Here is a 21,454-nt window from a genome sequence, read left to right as displayed (position 1 = left end):
ATGTCAGTTGTATTGCTCGAGGATATTTCAAACTGTTGGGGATCAATATCATTGTCATATTTCTCTTTTGTAACCTTGGACAGAGCCAGGCTAACTGTTTCCCCCCAGGTTCCAGTCTCTGTGCTAAGCTAAGCTAACTGGCTTAGTGGTAGCTTCCTATTTACCACACAGACACAAAGCGTATTTCCAAAAATAAGCTAAATAGGTAATAAACTATATGCAATATATAGAGTTCCTCTAAAACCTGATCCTAAAAGATTCAAGGTTTCATGCACACATAATCACACGCTGATAGTGATAACACACGTTTCACCATACCTGGCTGAGATTGAGAGGCTGCTGCTGGAGGGGGTGTGGCCCTGAGCGCTGCTGTCGGTAGGACACGCCCCCTTGTAGGTGATTATTGCCAGACACCACTCCATTGGAGGATTTGAACTTGTAAGCTGTATTCTGATAATTCATTGCATCTGCACAGGAGAGGATACAAGTTTGGTTAATTGGGAAGCAGTTACTAGGTAATGGTTACTATCTTATGCATGAAAATGTGTTTCAGGTGAGGAAAGCATCTTTCACAGTCCTTCACCTGGCATCAGGCGCTCACACTCATTCGGGACCTCACTGCTCTGGGTTTTAAGAGGGGGAATGATGATGGTGCGGGGGTTCCCATTGTTGTAGTTGTCCAGGATGGTGGTCTTTGTGTCGTAGCTGTTGTTGTTCGGGTGTCTGGGCTCCACACTGTAGGGGCTGTTGTTGCTGGAACAGTCGGAGTCGGGTGAATCGTGGACCGTCACGCAACTGATGACATTCTTCCGCTGCTTTGACGATGAACTGAAGGAAGAGAAGGGGACCAGAGAGGAATGTTACTGAGAAATCAACTCCAGTGACCTAGGGTATAAGTATAAAATGTTTGGTTACACTTTACTTGAAGGTATCTACATAAGAGTGACATGACACTGTCATGAACGTGTCATAAACATTATAAACAAGTCATAAACGTTTATGACATAATGCTTATTTTAGTAAGTGTCTGGTTTTTGTCATGACAAGTTAGGGTTAGGGTTAGGGTTAGGGTTCATGTGTTATGACTGTGTCATGACAGTGTCATGTGTTCATGACAGTGTCATGTCACTCTTATGTAGCTACCTTCAGGTAAAGTGTTACTAAATGTTTGTCAAAAACACACTTCTGACTTTTTTTTTCAGTGTATAAATCTCACAATTCTTTTTCTTTGTACTCTGTGATTGGTTACTTTGTGTTTCAGTACAGCATGTGACAGCATGGAAGAGTTGTCTATGGCGAATATTTTCTTTTCTGTTGTCAGGCGACTGTATGCTTATACAATTGATTTTATCAGTGGTCGCAAAATACCACTGCCACAGTCATCATGATACTAGAAACACAGAGAAATGTCATTGAAAATGCCTTATATCATACCCATAATTTGTAACAATATGTAATCACTGAAACATACAAAATAAGATGGCCGAAAGCTGGCTTCTTAGTTGAGCTGGTAAAGGTGAAAAAAAAATGTCTATCCTGCTAAATCAAAGCAGTGACAAGCACTGGTAATCCCAACGATAATCCAACTTCTCAGCCTGTATCAACTGAGCGAAATAGAACCACATTAATCTGACCTGTTGTTTTGTTTGTGGTCATCTTCCTCATCTGTGTCACTGCTGATGGTGATGATGCTGACTGCAGGGCTGGGCGTGTCGGGGATGATGATGGTCTGTCTGGGGACGTGGTGCTGGTGCTGATGGTCGCGGGTGGTGCTGGAAGCCTGCTCTGCTTCGCTGGCCCCCCACCCGCTGCCCACACAGCCCTGCGGGGGCGGGCAGTTGGTCGCCGAGCCGTTCTGTAGCACAGCGCAGCGTGGAGGCGTGTTCTCCTTCACCCGCTTGGAGCGCTGCGGAGACAGCACCGCCTGGGAGGACGACACCTCGTAGGCTGACATGTTCCTTATAAAAAAAAAAAATACATAGATGGAGAAGAGGGTAAGTGTCACATACGGTAGAGGGTAAAATACACAGATGCTGGAGATCCAAATCAAAAGCTGTGAGACCTCATGTTCTGTTTGTGATGGTCTTTAGCTGCCAGTAGGATGATGTACAGTATTATGAGTCATATGAGTGTCAGCGTACCTGGCAGACATCTGGTGCTGTTTGTTCTTTTTGGAAGAGGAGTTGTTATTGGTTGAGGGCTGCCTCATAACGTGTGCCACTCCCACATTAAGCGCCTGGTTGGATGGGAGCGTAACGTGTCCAGCCAACAAGGCTGGCTGCTGCATGATGGGATTATAATGGCTGCCATGAGGATGGGAATTCCTGTAACATAACAGTTTTATGTTACTACAACAATAAGAAACCTGCAAGTGAAGTAGCAAAGAAAAATACATTTATACATCAGGATAATCAAACCCAACATTGGCGAGGAAAAAAAGAAAGACAGGAGAAGTTTTTTTTTCCCCACAGAAGCCAGCGGGTGGCAGCAGCTAACTTTTCTAAAGAGGACAGAAGGAGGAGAGGGAACGAGTGAGGGAGAGAGCAAAGAGGGAGGGCAGAGGAGCTGACACCAGCAGCTGCGGAGCGATAGCTCTGCAGAGGAAGTGCGACACTTTCCCAATCGTCTCTCTGAGGACGACAGAGCTGCCACTGGACAGAAAGGGAGGGAGAGACGGGGAGGCGGGACACAGATGGACAGCTCCGAATGAATCTGCGCATACATGGCCCCAGGAGTCCTCCGCATACACATTATATACCTGCATCCTCCTTATCTCCCTGCAGATTGCCTTCTCCCATCTATCCATCCATTTATCGAGTCATCGCAGTGACAGTGACAGGCTATACTAGACAATATGTCTCTACATGTACATATATCCCATCTCCCTATGGTAAATCTGCTCTCATACTGTAAAAGCACCAGTGTTCACGTGGGGACTGTGATTCATTGACGATAAAGGACAAGCTGTCAGGGAGGTACAGGCTCCTCGGTCAATCAGTCTTATGCCATACCATCTTCCTATAGCACATCCTGACCTATAAAAGCCATAAAACCACTGCTGGCCTTTGAAATCAATTTATCTGACCTGACCTACAGGCTTGCCCCTGATGTTATGTGTATAAACTTGATTTTTTGCAAAGTGCTTTATCTTTCAAGCTTTAAAGTGACACACGTCAACCTTTTAGATTTATTTATCACGAGAAGATGGTCGGACACCGTCGGCCACAATATTCAGACATCAGTAAAAGACTGGCTGGGTGCAGTTAAAAGAAAGAAAGCGGTGTTCACCTCCAGTTGGCGAGAGGCTGCGTGCTGCTCATGGAGTCGGGGATGACAGTGGCATGCTGGACTGAGGTGTGGGTGAGCTGCTGCCAGGCTGGAGGAAGCAGGATCTGCTGGGTGCCGCTGGGCCAGGCCTGCTGAGGTAGGAGGACACAGAGTGGGGGCATAGACAAAAGAGGGTGGAGAAGACGAGGAGTGGGGATTGAAAGGAAAGGGACAATAGATACAGAAAAACAGTCAGTTGCCATGTAACAAAACATACAAACTATGAAATTCATTCATTTGTTTTATGAAGTCTGTCACGGGACTGCAACTTTTTTTTGATGCGTCTTTTAATTTAAACATTATAAACGCACGAACAAAGGGAACTCATTGAACGTGGCTGATTAGTTTCAGGGTGTTGTGATAAATGACAACGTATCTTTTCAGAAGTGCGTAACAGCTGGTTTAAACCAGCTACTCGGCATGCAAAATGAACTCCGCCAGCTTTCAGGAGACATCCATCGACAAAAGAGATAAGACCAGGACTTAATAAAGATGTACAGAAGCTCCTTTCTTTGTCTGCATGCATATGAGTGAGTGTGTGTGTGTGTGTGTGTGTGTGTGTGTGTGTGTGTGTGTGTGTGTGTGTGTGTCGCGTGTTAGTGTGATTATGTGTTTGACTTGAGTCAAATCAACCTATGTTCTAATTAAATTTGTAGGCCTATTCATGCTGCTGTGAAAGAGGCTACTTTGTATTTCTGATGCAGAACAGGAGGAGAATCGGGCATAATATGCCCCAAGGTGTGCCAAGATGAGTGTGCGTTCATGCATGCCTGAGCTTGTTTGTGTGTTACCATGTGTGTGTAACCCTAATAGTTTAATGCAGTTCTATTGATTAGCACTTTAATGTCAGGGCTAATGAATTGTTTCTTTAATACCATTTGCACATCTATTTACAGAGCCATCAGTGTGTGCTGCAGCACACACGTTTAAATAAAGAGGAAAGAAACACAAAAAAAAAAAAAAAAAAAAAAAAAAAAAAAAAAAAAAAAAAAAAAAGAAAAAAAAAAAAAAAAAAAAAGAGAGAGGCACCATTCAAAATGCAAAGCAGATAATCTGTACACTACGGAAACTTCATTTTTACATTTATCTTTTAACTTTATCTTAACCTTAATCTTTGTCATCACATATTTGTCTGTTTCCATTATATTCTGACACAATGTAGCTGTTCTGTTCTGAACTGTTTTTGTCTGAGGCAGGTTGCAACGTCCAAACCAGCCAGCCTGTGGTTGAAGTGTTGCTGGGGGCATCTGCAGGCCAGCAGTGCTGCCATGTCTGTGCACTGATAACTAAATAATTTCTAATGGAACATTCTGGAGCTGGAGATGGTCTTTACATCTCAGACCACATCCAAGGCCTTTTATCAACATGCCATTAAGAGACTGTAATACATCCATCCATCTCCTGCTCTCTCCTTCTCCTCCTCCTGCTCGCTCTATCTCCATTCCCAGCACTCTACATGCCTCTCTCACTAGGCGTCTGCGTTGTGTAACCAGCCTGTCTGCCCTGAAATGGTAACCCAGTTAAGAGGCCTTTTCTTTCTTCTCTGAGTACACCATCACTATCAGCGGCCCATCGCCTCCCACCTCGACCTACACTCCCTGGGTGAAAACCCTTTGTCACCTCGGGGCTTTGAAAGCCCCAGCTCTCACTCCCCAATTGTTTCCACATTTTCTGCATTCCTGCTCCAGATAAAGGTCCTGCTGGTTTCCCTGCCTCCCTGCTTAGAGCCTCCTTCACTCTGCCCCCTCTTTGCACACCCAGGGAGCTTGGGGCTAAACTTGCATGGGTCCGAGGTGGGAAAAGGGTGCATGGGCAATAGAGAGCAGAGCGTGAGTGAAGGCGCAGGTGGGGAGAATGCAACCAAGAGGCAAAAAAGGACTCAGCTGAATCTGTGAGACCTCCCACCGTAAAGTAATAAACACGCACACACACCACACACCCAGTTATTAGGTGTGCTGGCCTATATAAACCATCTGCTTGTGTTAACTATTGCCTGTCTTTAGTTAACATGCGCAGACAGAGGTGAATACCTGCAGAGCATGGCAGCAATGTGTGATCCACACTTGATATTAACAGGTCATGTAATTTACATTTTCCTTAATGACACATCGATGTTTTATTTTACTGTCTCTCTGATAGATCCATCATATCCATGGGTGGTGGTGATGTTGTGAATTTTCTGGTCATGCAGAGCCTCACACAAGCTTCCCCTGACCTCCCAGGATCCTCTGAGGCCTGTAATTTGGAGCGCCTGACTTGGAAGCAGCCCTGGAGCTAATCACCATTTGGTATCTGACAGATTAACCCACCATAGAAACACAGGCGCGCACACACACACACACACACACACACACACACACACACACACACACACACACACACACACACACACACACACACACACACACACACACACAGAGCTTTGCTGCCTGTCTGCCTGCCTACTGCATGATTAACTGGAGATAAGGGAGAGCTTCAAACTCCCTGGATTCACAGGGATATTTAAAGCCTTCATGGAAATTTCCATAGGGAAAAAGGTGGTGTGGTGATGGAAGTGGTCGACAGTGTGTGTGTGTGTGTGTGTGTGTGTGTGTGTGTGTGTGTGTGTGTGTGTGAAGAGAAAGTGATGCACAGTCACTCTCTGTTACTTCCAACAACTATACATTAGCAGCTAAAGCTCCAGCTCCACTGTAACAGGCTCCAGTGAAGGCCTACTCTGTGTGAAAGGCTTCTGCCTTTGTGTGCATCAGACCGTGGCAGCCTCCTTCAGCCTCCAGGAGAGGGGGACAGTAGAGAGCGCGAGCGAGGGGGAGAGAGTAAGAGGAAGGAGATAGAGAGAGAGAGAGAGAGAGAGAGAGAGAGAGAGAGAGAGAGAGGCAGGGAGCAATGCACAGGAGAGCTTGGCCTGAATGCGCTCAGGAAAAAAACAGCTGCCAGCAGGGGCAGGGTCAGGAACATTGAGTGATTTCCAGCCTCCATCGATACATACTATTCTTAGTGAAGGCTTATGAAAAAAAAAAAGGATGGAGAGAGCTTCCTTTGAGTGTGAGCGGTTCCAAGTCTGACAGAGCCAAAAAAACTCTATTAGTTGCTTCTCTGTGATACTCTTCCTACCTGGGTAAGCAGGCCAGGTTGGATCTGCAGAGGCTGGGCACCAGGGGCCTGCGTCACTATGGGAACAGCATTCTCCATCCGCACAGAGTAACTGGTATGCTTGGAAGGGGACGCCTGCAGCCCTGTGCACAAATAAAGCACATGTACAGAGTATGTCAACAAATAAGTAAAGAAACACTCAGAGATCAGAGGGTATGCAGGAGATCACATAACGTGTTTTTTTTTTTAACACTGATTTATGCGCATCCAATAGATGTCAAAACCCTTCCGCTGTGTTCGAACATAGCAACAGTACTTGGGAAAACAAAAACAGTAGTCATGGTAATAGTATGCAAACAGTTTCTAATAATGGATTTCTTTAACACCCATTCCATAAAAAGAATAAATAAACAAACCGAATAATGCCTTAGAGATCTTCAGCCCTCCCAGTGCAAAAACAGAGGAGACAAACAAGCCTTACACAAAGATTTTCCATTTTCTTAAAATGATTAATTGCCTCATCAAGTTAACATCGAATCACTGTTTGTATGGAACGACTGACTCTACCTGTGGGGTGCAAGGCTAAAGCTGTAAAACAAAATGACAAAAAGCCAGCAAAAAGGGGAGGACAGTCTGTGCACACAGAGAAAGACCTAAAAGTGACTCCAATGCTGTATGTATGACACCAGATAAATGCTGTTTTTTTTTTTAGTATAATCCTCATATCGCGGCCAGTTCTAGTGCAGGTGCTCATGGCTGGGATCTGATGTTTTGCACAGACGACCCCAAATCCACCTCTATCTATTCACACTAATGCATACTGACTGGTCAGACCTTCTTACCTTGGAAGCCAGGTTGGCAGACGATGAGCGCCTGCTGGAAGGGGTCGGGCCGGGCAGCGCAGAGCTGAGGAGCCCCCGGCTGCAGGGGCATGCTCCTCTGGGCCACAGCTGCCATGGAGGCAGCAGAGGGCTGGTAGAGTGCAGATTGGTAGTTTAGTATGGAGACATCAGGACTTGTAAAGGAAAGGGTGGCATTGTTGGTGGAGGAGGGAACCAGGTTGGTGGCCTAAAGGAATGATGGGACCAAAATAAAAATCATGAGAGTGGAGGTACTGATGGGAATAACAGGGAAATGGAAGTGCTCCGAGGAGGAGGGAGGGTTGAACAGCAGGCATGGTAAAAAACAAACAAACAAAAAAACAAAAAAAACAGAAAGATAACAATATTCTAACAAAACAATGCACACATAAAGATGCAAAACAAGCACCGGCTCAAGATAAGATGGATGGCGAGGCATTCATCGTTGATGAGAGCCGAGAAATTGGACAACTTTTGAATGTGTCTTTAAAATATGCGGACTGTTGATTTGATTAATTAGAGGGAGGGAAAGAGTGTGAGTAGAGATGCAATCAATGCTACAATTCTTAGAATAAACAATAGGCAAAATGCCACCGGAGCACATTTAGACTAAGATTTTGATCATTTACAGAATTTACCGGCAAACGGACCTTACATCTTTTGACTATAATAATGTGCTGCTGGTGACAATATACTGAGAATGAGTTTATTATATGTCTCAGTACACAATTTAGACAAACAACACAGCAACATAAACATCTCATTTATGCCCGCTTAAATGAGGAGTCTTCAAGTCATAGGGAGATCATATTATAAGACTGTCTAAATTGAAATGTTACAGAATCATAATGAGCCAATATAATGAGCTACAGCAAAAACTTGACATTTCATATCACAGCTTCACTATCTACCCTCCAAATCAATGCGCCTGACAGGAGTAATATTTCACAGCCAACAGTCAGTCTAGAATTATGTAAGCTTAGGTAACTTCAGCATGTCTTGACCATTAATAAGACATGTGGAATACTACAGACAGCCCGGGAGCATCCTAGATAAAAACAAATGCTTTTAAGAGACACCGTTTGCTCAGCTCAAGTATAATTTGCTCCACCAGACACTGTCTAATTTTAGCCCTTTTATTAAGCGTACATAAGGGCGGAGGGAAATACAGAGACTGCGCTTTCATTTTTCATTTGCTCTCTTTAGCGTTTTCAATGAACAACAGGGGAGGGAACATAATCAATATGGCACTGTGGCATTCATCATAAACAAGCACGGAAGCAGCAAAAATACAAGCCAAAGATGAATTCCAGCCTTGCAAATGAATCAAGCTGAATAAATCACTAACTTAAGTCTGTCTATATGCCCTGAGAGCCAGCCGCAGAAAAAGACAAGCTGAGGGAATGTTAATCCATTTAAATCACAGCAAGATGGGGTTTTTGTTGCATGCTACACAGTCTGAGCTGGCTCAATATAGTTGGTGATAAAGAACTGTTTACTAAAGAGAGGGGTGGTGTGGGGGGGGGGAGAGAGCAGGAGTTGTAGCTAAGCACAATCTGGAAAACCTTGCAACACGGCGCTCGGTGATTCCGGCATAAGCCAAAAGTCAGCAGTTTCGATTCAAAGCCCGCACGGGAATGAAGCGGTAAAGCACCACAGGCTCAACCCCGGGAAATGGGAGGAAAGAGGAGAAGACAGAAGAGGACAGGAGTGAGAGGAGGGAAAAAGAGAGGAAGCCTGGTAAAGGGATTCTTAAGGCCTGAAAGCCCCAGAATGCAAGGCTAGCAGGAAGTGGGGCTTGTCATGTGTGTAATCAGCACTTTGTGACAATCCCACAGGACCTGGGGCAGAGACAGAAATGCAGGCGGACAGATATACATGCACCAAGGCAGAAAGGCAGGCAAGTAAGCATGGAAACATGCATTCAGATGGGAAGAATGGACAGAAAAAAAAATGGAACAAAGAGACAAACAGCCGCTCATGGGCTGCTGAGCTGTTAAACCACTGACAGTTGGGCGTTTAAAAAATGATTATTTGGTTAAGATAGCATTTGACTGGTATGTAAGCCAGCTGCATTGTTTGTATTTTTGCTTGAGGGTTTCAGCTCGCCGTGATTAATATTCCACATCTATTCCATGCTGCATTTCTTTTAATTTTCTTTCAAAGGAAATGTCGTAAACTATAGCTGAAATAGTTGACATACTTGCATCTGACAAACTCTATCAAACAGTGGTTGCCTAGTCTCGCGTTGCCAGATGTCCACAGCGCTAAGATCCGGACGCAGCGACGGTGGCTCTGCAGAAAGTCTCGGGAAGGAACTTGTTTCGGTGGAACATTTGCACCCCCGCAAAAGAAAGCGCCACGTACAATATTAAATGAAGTTAACTGTTCAGACAATACAGTAACGTTAGCTATTTAAATTAGCTGGATACGTGGTTAAAACGTAATTTGCTTTCACCAGTGAATCGCCGCGTGGATTTTGTCCATAGCAAATCCCCACCAATGAGGTGCCAAAACGTCCCAGTTGGATAGTAAATGCCGTAAACATATTCTTTGAACCAAACAGGCCTGCCTTGTTGCGCGAACCAAACTGTCTTTTCTTTTCCTTTCTTTACTTTTCAGCGTGCAGCTTGCCAGCTCTAAGTTTGTTTCCCGAATCGAAGGGATTTTGAGAACGGCAGCACGCGCGACATGCTGACGACTGTTGTCTGAGTTTTACCTGGCTGTGCACAGTGTTCAGCTGGTTGTTGAAAGTCATGGTGAGGTTGGTGGAGGTGCTGGGGGCCACGTGGGTGATGAACGGCGTCTTGCTCTGGTTGACTGTGTCGTACATGTTGACACGACGCTTACAGATCTCCATGTTTTGGAAGCACGACTTGACACTGCACGCACGGACAGACAGGGAGGGAGGGAGGGAGGGAGAGAGACGGGAGAAGGAATGAGTGCCGTATGACATTTTTTCCAATTGTTCATTTCACTGTTCGAACAACAACAACAACAACAACAACAGCAACAACAACTGGGCCTGTTCGGCACGTACTGTGTGCTGTGCGGGAAATCGAGGAGATGCGACATAGTGACAAAGGGGTGGTTGAGCGTTTCGATAGGGGTGATCCTCTTGTCTGCGTCAATGGTCAGCATCTTGGTTAACAAGTCGATGAACTCCCTCCTGTCGGCCTTCTCTGCCAGCATGTCGCTCCCCTCCAGATCGGACGTCATGTTTACCTGGACACACAAGCATCTTAGCATAATGGCTGATTGAGTACCGAAGGTCTCTAATGTTTCCTGCGGACGACAGAGAACAATCTCTCCCCCCAACTTATTCCCATACAGAGGCCTATTAATACTCCCAGGGGCTCATACGTTAGGGTATCAGTGTGAGCGTCACAGAGCCCAGTGATAACCTTGCACCTTGGTGACATTATAAACATTTGCACTGGTATTTATAGCGCCACTTGAAATATCTCCTGGCGCCTTCGCTGAGATTTTTATCTGTTCCTGAGATGTGAAAACAAACAAAAAACATGAACCCAATAAACGCTGCCATTGGCTAGTCGTTCAAAAAAATAATAATAATAAATACTTTCACAAAGGACACCATTTTATGAGAGCCTCTGAGAAAGCTGACATGAGACAACTTATCCTAAATATGTCCTGAGGCAATTCTGGGAACATCGTCTTGCTTCATCTGTATTAAATATTGTGGATTGAGTTGTGGATAAATACTGGGCAAAGTAGCCGATTTTTGCAGATTTTTGCTGTAATGAAAAGCTTTGGATTTGTGAGGCAGGGTACAAATTCTAGAGACTGGGTTAGGGTCGTCATGTAGGGTGAGGAACGAAACAAAAAGGGGACAAGTATGTGATATAGGTAGACTGAGCTTAAACGAATAAGCAGATTGTCAGCCAGTGCGAGCACAGAGACAGGTACGGTGGCAACAGACAGGCAGCCTTGTTTATTGTGACTGCCATGCAGAGGTAGCAGGCCTGTTTTTAATAAAGACGCAGCGCTTATCTGTAGGCCTGCTCCAGGGGCTATCAGATGTGCTGCCAGTCAACACCGCAAATCTGATCCAATTCTCTTTCTCTATGCAGGTTATTCAGGCTCTGTAACCATTCCTCTCTGCTTGCTACCTCCACTGGCTGTGATAAAGGAATAATCTGCAGAATGAGGTGAGAAATAATCACATCGTCCTCTGCCAGTGGAAGAGATGACTTTGGGAAATGTACACAGTTTGGTTGCACACGCATAGCAGGTGGGCGTTGGCTGAGGGGTGCCACAATAATCAGACTGGATAAGAAGAAGCCCGAAGAGGAAAAAAAGAATCTCCCCATCGTCCATTTAATTAATATAGGATGGGAGAAATATTTCCGTGCTTCATTTTTATTTCAATAACAACAGAAGGTAACATTTGACATTTTGCTTGAATGAAAATTGAAATGGTCAAAAAACAAACAAAAGATAAAGACGAGGGGCTTCAACTAACATGGTCAGCCTTGCGTGCCTTGAATGTCAACGGCTGTTTATGAAACCACATCTGTGCACTGACATGCCACAGTAAGGGCAGGGATGGCAGATGTCGAGCAGTGAGACAGATCGGGCTACGCCTCAGGAGATGTGGAGCTAGGCATGCAGGATGCTGGCCTGTCTTCTGCACAGCACTACGACGTGTGCAGATCTCCCCATAAACTTTATTCCTTAGCGGGAAGAGTAGGAGAAGAGAGAAAAAGTGCATTCGTAAGTGTATGTAATAAAAGAAAGGTGAAGGCCAATGCTGCTCCTTCTGCCGTGGCTTCCCTTTTATCAACAGAGATATTGAAGGATTGCAGTTCAAAGTGAATCCATTTTTTAGCAGGCCTTCCCTCCATCTACATCGGGCCTCAAGCGGGGTCTTGCATTTGCTCTAAGTTGGTCTCTGATTCACTCAAATTAGATATACTTGTAACTAAAGCTTCCCCACATTTCCCACGACTGAGATCATGAGTTCATTATCTCTTCCTGGCACCCAGTCTCTCCGTCTTTCAGGGCCTTCAGCTACATCATCCATTATACACGCGGAGACAAGATGTCCACAATGCTGACTTGTTTGTACGGTCGCGATAGTGGGATGGGAAAAAATAGGCAGTTTTCTTCCACATTAAGCTTGTGCAGCTCTGCTGTATCTCCTTTGTGTTTTTTTTGCAGTAAGCTGGGTCTGGCTGCAGCAGTGAAAGGAAGATGGGACACAGAGCTTGAAGCGTAGGAGACAGAGATGACCCAGGGGATATCATACCAGTGCAGGTTGGTTTCATTAAACTCTGTGCTGCGTGTGTGTGTGTGTGTGTGTGTATGTGTGTGTGTGCGTGCGCTAACTGTAAACTCAACAAGTCCAGGCAGCGATACTATCTTGTCCCAGCCGACAGCATGTTAACTCCAGACAGGCCTGACAACGGCCCTGGGCGCTACTGGACAACCATAATTGTCTCCATCACTTAAGTCACTGCTTGCACTGCGTAACGACACGGACAGTCTCCAGAAGCTGCTGCTGGTTGTGTAACCATATGTAAGATGACCATATTCCAAAAGAAATAATTCACCTACTACTTAACTCTTATCTCTTGGCTGGTGATTATAAAAGGAAGGATCGAGGTGCATGATGACAAGAGAGTACTGTCACAGATTCGAACGGCCCTGGGAAAAAAAACATTGTCATTTTTTTCCGTCACTGCGGCCATATCTGCCAGCAGAACCAGTATTTGGCGAAGTGAGGGTGAAAAAAAAACAACACTCACTATCATCTCCCTGTCAGGCACGTCTTATCAAAATGTCATGGCTACATGTGAACTTTCCCACCGTGGAGAGATGAATTTACTCTCATAGAGTCATAGAAGGAAGTGACATTAGATGTAGCGGTGTTCGGTGACTGTGCTTTTCCATATAAACGTCTGCTATATAAGTTACTTCCTGGGGTTATGTGAGATCTTTCGAAACAAATGGATTCCCACAGGTGACATGCAGGGCAGCCGAGAGAGCCAGCTGAGTCATGAAGACACAATATGGTGTGTGTGTGTCCCACTGAGCCGCTTTGAAAAACTGGTGGGGACCTTCTGGAATGTGTGTGTGTGTTTGTTTGTGTGTGTTGAGAGAGAGGGGAAGAGAGAGTAAAACCTTTTTGTGCCCTTGCCCTCAACATGCATACATGTATGTATTATAGACGTATAAAGTGAAGACATAGCCACAACACTCAATCCAGCTTAAATCAGAAAGAAAACTGTACATCACCAGCCTCACCACATGTTCAGCTCAAATGTCTCTCTGTTACTTATTAGATTGAGCAAAATGAAGAGTAGAGGCAGAGTTGAGGAGGGGTTCCAGTGAACAGCTGCTTCCATTTCACTTTGTAAAATTCTAAATAGAAGCAGCGCTACGCCGCATGTGGAGATCAGGCCTTGGCAGGATAAATATTTTAAAGGATTTCAAATATTTGATGGATAATTCTCGGGATGTGATGAATCAAACTGGAGCCAGGACCTGAGTAGACCTATCAATTGAAGCTTCAAATGCGAGACAGGTGGATGTAATTGAAGCAAAAGACAGAGCAAAGGCAAAATAATATATCTATTGTCCGATTCGTGGGAAAAGAGTTATGCTATGTGTTACTAAAACAGCATACCTGCGCCATATCATCCAAGCAGTTGAAGATGTACTTGCGAGCCTCCTTGGACTTGATCCCTGTTTCACCCTCGTGGTCCTCTGGAGTCTGCGGGAGACAAGAAGCAGATGTTCCTCTCAAATCCCATCACACTTCCCCTCTGGAAACGCACTATTTACATTTGGCTCATTACAGCCTCTTGTTGTTGACGTGCAGCAGGACTCGGCTTGCCCTCCGAGCAACCCTGGGGTAGCACACAAACGCTCATCTAACAGCCAAGGAAGACGGGGGGAGAGACGGCATGTGGAGGCACACACACTATATCACTGAGACAATGTGCAGAATATAAACTGCACTGCACGCACACGTTTCACACACGTGCACATGGACGCACACTTACGTAAACTGTATGAAAATGCACAGACAAGCATAAACACACGTGATCGTTCTCTTTCAAAAGACTTGAAAAATTGCACAACATTAATCTGTGTTGACTATAGAAAACTCCTGAGTGAACACATCATATTTTTAATTACAGTCAGCAGAGTGATGCAGCTGCTGTTACGTGGAAACACATGGCAAGGTCAAATTAAAGCTGAGCAATCACTCTTCAGAGTGGAAAAAAAAAGTGGTCAGGGTGCCTTGACGTTTGATTTTCCACTTCCCAAAGACAGTAGAAAACCATGACCAGTTAAAGCAGTGGTGTCAAGAGCAAGCTCGGATTCTTCCCTACAATGCTGTTGTCAACTCCTATCATCAGGAGGACCTCAGAAACCCCCTTATATAACAACAATATGTTTTAACAAAGGGCCTCCTAAGCCCATAGGTAATACCGTTTTTTTCAGAGAGAACTGAGAAATTCTTAAATTTGACCAAAAACATGAACGATTTGCTAAACCTTTACCTGACAGCTGCTAAAAAGCACATGGGCAGCTGACTCGAGAGCATGTACACTCTGTACTCTATGTTACTGTAAGTCTTCATTTGAAGGCCAATTATTATCATCCGTGTTGTCAGTGTGGTATGTTTCTGGCATTCATAAGAAACAAATGCACTCGGCTCTTTGAAAAAAAAAAAAAGGTCAATCCTAGGCCCGGGCGGAGCAGACACGGTGAAAGCATCGCCATACCCTGCAGAAATGGATCAGTATTTGCAGTTCCATTTACTCAAGAACTCAGTGACAAAAGTTCAACTTAAGGTAATGAGGGTACAAAAAAAAAAAAAAAAAAAAGCGGACCTCCTTATTGAGTGGCCTACATGGAGGGACAGTGGGAGGGGTTGGCGCAGACACCCTCTGAGCTGGATCCATCAGGCTGGGCTTCCATTTGCCAAATCCTCTCACACAGATCCATTTTGTTCTCATTACCCTCGGACTTTGTTTATAGCCTGGATCGCCAATGCATCACACATTGTAGCCAGAGGTTTTGGAGAATATTAATGCTAGATATTGCTGGCAAAAATATCACCTGCTCCTAGAAGGATGTTCTTGATGCTATCGGAAGGAATTTGCGTGTTTGTGTGCAGGCATCTTGTACCATTCCGGTCGTACCTTAAGTCTCCAGAGAGGATAGGTGGAGTCGGTGTCTCTGTTGAAGAACCTGGTGGTCTTTGTTCCCGCACTCAACAGATACTCTGCAGGCAGACCCTGAGTCTGTGAGATGTACCGGATCTGCAAGACAGAAGATGAATCATTTGCATTTGAGACTTGACTGAGCATGCCATAAGTTGTAATCAATTTGAGAACACGGTGAATCTTTCCTATGACAAAAAAAAAAAGGTTAAAACTTTAGGATTGATGTTCTTCTGGCAGATTGAAAATCTAGCCGACATTAACTACTCCTGACTTATCTGGCTGCACTACGTACGCATAGCACCCAAACATGACCTCAGCTCAAGAGTCTGAGATTGATTTGAGACTTGTAAATGAGACACTTTGTGAAGTTCCTTTTCGGGGCTTGTGAAAAATCAGGCAAGCTTGTTCGATGACGGAGCACAACTTGCTCAAGGTTTTCCCACTGAGCCTCGTCTGACTGATGGAGAAGGGGGAACGCGGCAATGTCTTGCTCTGGAGCACAGGGGCTGCGCTAATTGGACAAGTGGCTCGGTGGCATCTGTTCAGATAAACAGGGAGGCTGCGCAAGAATCATCAGGGGCTGTCAGGGGGATTGGAGAAGCATCCCACCCTCCCAAACACACTCACAAGCGCACGCTCACGGAGCTAGAACACCCACACAAATGCATACACATACAGTACATAACTGCAATAATCTAAGATTCGTGTTTATGCTAGCGCCAGGACACACGCAATTATGAGTCGCGAAGAGGTCAGGAGACATGTTGGAGGTCCAAGCAACCATTATATGTTACCTGATCGTACTCTGAGGCTCCTGGGTAGAGGGGCCATCCCAGGAAGAGCTCGGCTATCACACAGCCCAGGGACCACATGTCTATGGCCTCACAGAACGGCAGGCCCAGGATGATCTCCGGAGCCCTGAGGAAAGAGAAAACACACAGTATGGTTAGAAATCAGACATCAAATGCATAAGACCATAATGAGCAGAGCTGGTGCTGTTAACGGGATTCTGCTGCGACTGACAAAGACTCCGAAAAATGAGACATACTATTATAACTGTGACGTGACCACAATGCCATTTTCAATGTAAAGTCATATCTAGCAAAGGCATGGCGAGGAGCTTCTTTTCACACTTCCTATGAGCTCATGGACAGCAGCCCAGTGTGGTTACGCACAGGTCAGAAGAGGAAATAATCTGCACTGCGTATGTAGGAGTGAGCTGGAGACTGTCCGCACATTTCGGCAACATTCCCGAAGTCAATGTAACATACACACACAAGTACACATTTTGTTTTCTTGCACGCAAACACGCTTTTCCACAGACAGGACAAACATTTAATCAATCAATTCATCTTCAATGTCTGAAGGCTGTTTGTGTTATCTTAACATTGATCACTCTGCGTAGCCTCGTAGGGGTGTTCCTTCATATCACTTGTTTAGGCAGTTTCCGAGGTGCCACATTGCAGATTGTTGATTGATAAGCATGCAGGAGCACCAATCACTGAGCCCCATCTCTGGTAGTCAGACATGGGGACTGTGTAATTGGAAGAGGGGTATTTTTAACAGAGTTTCACGGTCCACGGCCACAAAGCAATGTGGAAGTAATTATGCCATGAAAATAAAACCAACATAAATATTCCGTAGAGGATGCAACGTGCTTCATATGAGCTTTTAGCAGGCTGCATTTGAGTTAATAGTGCCAGTGCTTAATTCCTAGACACTGGCTTTTCCCAGTCATACATACACACATACAGTACAGTGATACACTAAGAGACCATTTCAGTGGGAGAGGAGATTAATATCTATGATTTGATTATTCATTCATATCTGCTTCATATCCTTTCAGAAAGACTAATACACTCTTTGTGAACTCACGTGTCTGATGGGACTTAAAATAACCAAGAACACAGTGACCCTGCTCTCTAAAAATCTAAAGCACTTTCAAGAGGTTTTCTGGCTATCATCACCATATTGGGGACGTTTTTGGTTTAACATGTTGCCTATGTATGAAATGTAGTCACCTCGCTCCAAAAAATTTGCCAGCAGCTCTTGTCCTTTTTATTACTTCAATCTAGACTCGACTACTGAAACCGAAATCCTTCTCTCCATCTATTAATAACATATTAACAGCATGACGCACAGATCACAGGATCTAAAGGCTGATCCTGGAAAGTTTCTCATCCATGGCCGAGTTCACAATGCTGATTGTCGTGACCATGGTAACTAGGCTAGCGCTCCCCCCCTAAAGCCTACACGGGTTCTGGCAGGGTTTCGGTGGCAGCGAGAGAAACGAGGGGGGCCTGGCCTTGGTCCTGCTGGAACTGTAGGTACCAGGGAAACAGAGAATGTGGAAAACAGCATGGGGGGACGCTATAGGACTTTATATGCCTATAGAGGGGTGGGGTGGGGGGCAGGGGGTCTTCGAGGGCAGCTGGGGGGTTTGGAGGAGAATGAATGAACATGCCTCACATACTTAAAAGCTAATTTCCAACTGTAGCTCCCTGCCCTCTATTCACCACTCATTGACAAAAAAACAAAAAGAGGGCACAGGCGATTCATTGTATACTCAGATGAGTCTAATATAGAAAGGCAGAAGACGTCACGAGGATAGACGGTGACATACTGCGGAAGAGAATCAAAAACCGGAACAAGAGGAGGAGAGTTCAAGAGAGGCAGAGAGGCACAAGTAAAGCAAATGGGGGTAGCAGGGAAGAGCTGAATGAAGAGCTCCCGTCACAGAAGGTGGCTATTGGGGTCTCGATGGCAAGCAGTGGAACAGACACCAAGACAACACTCTATAGCAACAGTATCTTAGGGCACCATTACACACCAATACAAAGACACCTGCAAACACAATGAGCCGAGACATCTATCAAGGGGCTGCCAAAGAGACATAAAGGAGTCTGCTAGGAGGCGATAGCGGAGGGAGCAGCGATGTCTGCTGAAGGTAGGAAAGGGACGGACACCAGGACCGGGGGGGAGGTCGGGGGGAGGGGCCGTGAGCCTCCTCTAACAGCCTGTTAGAATGGCTGCAGTTTCATTGTGGACGTAAGGGAGAGGTAACAATAACAGCTGTACACACATGTAGACCACCACACAGAGTGGCAAGCACAGATAAGTCAAAACTATCAGGAGTAGTGTTTCAGGGAGGTTGGTGTGCCTTTCACTTTCAGCAGGAGATGTGGTTAATCCACAAGCACTTGTTCATAAACACACTTAACCATCCTGTTATGCATGTATTGTTTGGAGTCTGGGTCAATTTAAAGTCTTCTGGAATACAATACACAGTGGTTTCTGAAGATTATGTTCTATTTATACATTCAAATATCATTGTTTGTACTTTCACTCTGTGCTTATCACGCTGTCTGTGCAGAAGTTAATAATAGAAACAGGCGGCACTCCGTCATCATCATCACATGTTGTGTTTTCTACCTCTGCAATATTTTTAACGATATAATGAATACAATATATAGTACAGCAGTTCTGTGGCGCATTTCTCATCTACTTTAATTCCTACACAAAAACACTACACATGTAGGCATACCCTCTCATTTGTGTATGAGTTCTCCAAAAAAACTCATTTGACTTTGAGAAACCCAAAATATGTATGAGCCATTGCAGGCTGCAAAAAGCAGAGGCTGTTCTCACAACACAAGGCTGTTTTTGACTCGGCTGCAAGGAAATTCTCTCCATCAAAACACACTGTGGAGATGAAAGCCACAGGAAACCCTTTCATCAGATGGTCCCCCAGATCACTGTGACTCCAGCGGACACATGCAGACCACAGGACCTTCTACTTTTCCTCCACTGAACCGAGTCACTTCAAACACCAGTCACCATCATGGTATATGTAATTCACACTAGCTCACAAAATGACAGCAAAGCTGACCCGGTGCCACATTTAATCTCAAAGAAGAAAGGCGGCTTTCATAACAGCCAACTTCAACAAGATGTACTTTCATTAGAGCAGAATTAGTGCAAGGTCTTCAGCTTTAGTGCAATGTGTCTATGCATGTGTATAGCCGTGCGCCACAACCACATGGACTTTGCCCTCGTGTGTGATGGAGAGATTTCCTAGTGTTGATGTTATGCTTGGATCCAGCCTGGACCTTCACGGCTCTACTTAGGCTGTTCTCATGGCTGCTCTGCCTCTCACAGAAAGCTCCTCCCGTTCAGCGAAAGTCAGAGAGAGAGAGAGAGAGAGAGAGAGAAAGAGAGAGGGAGAGAGAGAGAGGGCAAATGAAGGGAGGAAGGAAGAGAGAGGGAGTAACATTGTTGCTCATGATATGAAACCACAAATGCAAATCTGTCCCTACCAATGCACCACTGCCATTGCATGCAAAGCGCCCCACAGCTGCTGCTGATGCAGGCCTTTCGCTGGCAATGATAAACAGCATACGCATCCGTGCAGCTCACAAACCTCGCTCCTTTCCTGCCCCGACCTTCCCTTTCTAAAGTAGCAGAGCACATTAGATTGTCAATTTATGCAGATAGGACCATTTCAGTTTGTGATGCCAAATAGGATGCCATAGTTAATCTCTTTTTCTCTTTCAAGAATTACCTAAAGAGGGGTTAAAAAACAAAATACTATAGAAGAATAATGTCTTACTCTAAGCCTAAAAGAAATGACTGTTTTATCTGCCAGTGTCTTTTTGTGGGTCAAAAACTGAACAAGACACGTCCTAGAGTCATGCTAGTGGCTCTTTGAGGCCATAGTTAGGCACAGCGGTTCTTTTAGTTGAATTTTCATTTGAAGGTATTTGGTTAAAAACAACTAACTAAAGTTTTTGACCTAATGATGATGAGATGACCCAAAAGTGAGATGAATATCAAAGTTACTACAATTTTTCCAAATTTCTTGGCAATTCAATTCAATTTCAATTTTTTTTTTTATTTATAGTATCAATTCATAACAAGAGTTATCTCACGACACTTTACAGATAGAGTAGGTCTAGACCACACTCTATAATTTGCAAAGACCCAACAATTCCAGTAATTCCCCCAAGAGCAAGCATCCATCCAATAGTCACGGTAAGCCGCAAATAGAAACCTCATGGTGGCGCTAGAGGAAAATCAGGGGATCACATTGCTAACCATAGAGATCACATCACTAGCGTGGCTGAAAACTACATTCTTGCCACCTGGTTATCTCTGGAACCGAGATGCTTGGATACACCATCTGAGCGTGCTACATTCAGCTGACACTGCCAACTTATCACCATTTAAGCCGCACCCCACATAGCTCATCTACAGTTGGCCCGGCTACCACAGACAGTGCCTCTCGGGGGGTGGTGGTGAGCTTCTCGCTGCAGACCCTTTATGTCAAACACAGTACAGACGGTGTGCAAACCACCGGCTAGCCAGAGGCTTTCTCTGGGACTCAATGGGGACCCAACTGCATGAGAGGCCTCAGTGTTCGGGCTAGTGGCTCTGACGGCACTGGCCCTTGACAAAAGAGAGAGGGAGGGTGAGATGGAGAGAGAGAGAGAGGGAGAGAGAGAGAGAGAGAGAGAGAGAGAGAGAGAGGGAGAGAGTCTGCATGCTGACATCCTCCCAGCTGGCCTGGTCACTGATGAGCCCCACTCCCCTTGGGAGCCAGAGATGGCACGACTCATGAATAGAGCCTTTCTTCTGCCACCCCAGCCCACCCCTATACCTCAGCCCCTTCCACCCACCCACCCACCCACCCCCTTTGCCAGCGAAGCCAACCCCTACACCTCACCCGGCCTCACCAACCACCCCCTCCTTACAAGCCCTCTGCCAGCAAAAAAAAACAAAAAAAACTTCAAACCCCTCAAACTAGGGCGCCGAGGCCAGCCTAGCACTCCCTCCCTGCTTTCCTGTCCGCCCTCTGCTCTGTTGAACCGTGCCTGTGCTTGGCTGGCCTGCCAGCCCACACACACATGCAGATACAGTGCGCACACAAAAACACACACACACACACACACACACACACACACACACACACAC

The 21,454-nt window shown here is 45.3% G+C and overlaps 1 protein-coding gene across 7 annotated transcripts in view; it reads right to left on the bottom strand.

Moving 5' to 3' along the window:
• Positions 1-21,454, bottom strand: part of hipk2 (homeodomain interacting protein kinase 2) — a 76,075-nt gene that overhangs the window by 6,305 nt on the left and 48,316 nt on the right. For 4 of the 7 annotated variants that reach the window (XR_005640077.1, XR_005640078.1, XR_005640079.1 and 1 more), the window contains exons 3-14: positions 16,279-16,402; positions 15,461-15,580; positions 13,933-14,019; positions 10,321-10,505; positions 10,000-10,162; positions 7,263-7,488; positions 6,442-6,563; positions 3,289-3,419; positions 2,142-2,324; positions 1,635-1,958; positions 584-828; positions 319-467 (exon numbers count right to left, since the gene is read on the bottom strand). Coding sequence is in view for 4 of the 7 variants with exons in the window: in XM_039809030.1 (XP_039664964.1) it covers positions 319-467; positions 584-828; positions 1,635-1,958; positions 2,142-2,324; positions 3,289-3,419; positions 6,442-6,563; positions 7,263-7,488; positions 10,000-10,162; positions 10,321-10,505; positions 13,933-14,019; positions 15,461-15,580; positions 16,279-16,402 (2,059 nt within the window). In the remaining 3 variants the exon portion in view is untranslated. The remainder of the gene's footprint in view (positions 1-318; positions 468-583; positions 829-1,634; positions 1,959-2,141; positions 2,325-3,288; positions 3,420-6,441; positions 6,564-7,262; positions 7,489-9,999; positions 10,163-10,320; positions 10,506-13,932; positions 14,020-15,460; positions 15,581-16,278; positions 16,403-21,454) is intronic. The other 3 variants (XM_039809032.1, XM_039809031.1, XM_039809033.1) reach the window with 3 other exon arrangements.

The sequence above is a fragment of the Perca fluviatilis genome, chromosome 8 (assembly GCF_010015445.1).
Source record: "Perca fluviatilis chromosome 8, GENO_Pfluv_1.0, whole genome shotgun sequence".
NCBI lineage: Eukaryota > Metazoa > Chordata > Actinopteri > Perciformes > Percidae > Perca > Perca fluviatilis.
Note: the sequence above shows the minus strand (reverse complement) of the source record. Positions and strands in the feature narration are given on the sequence as shown.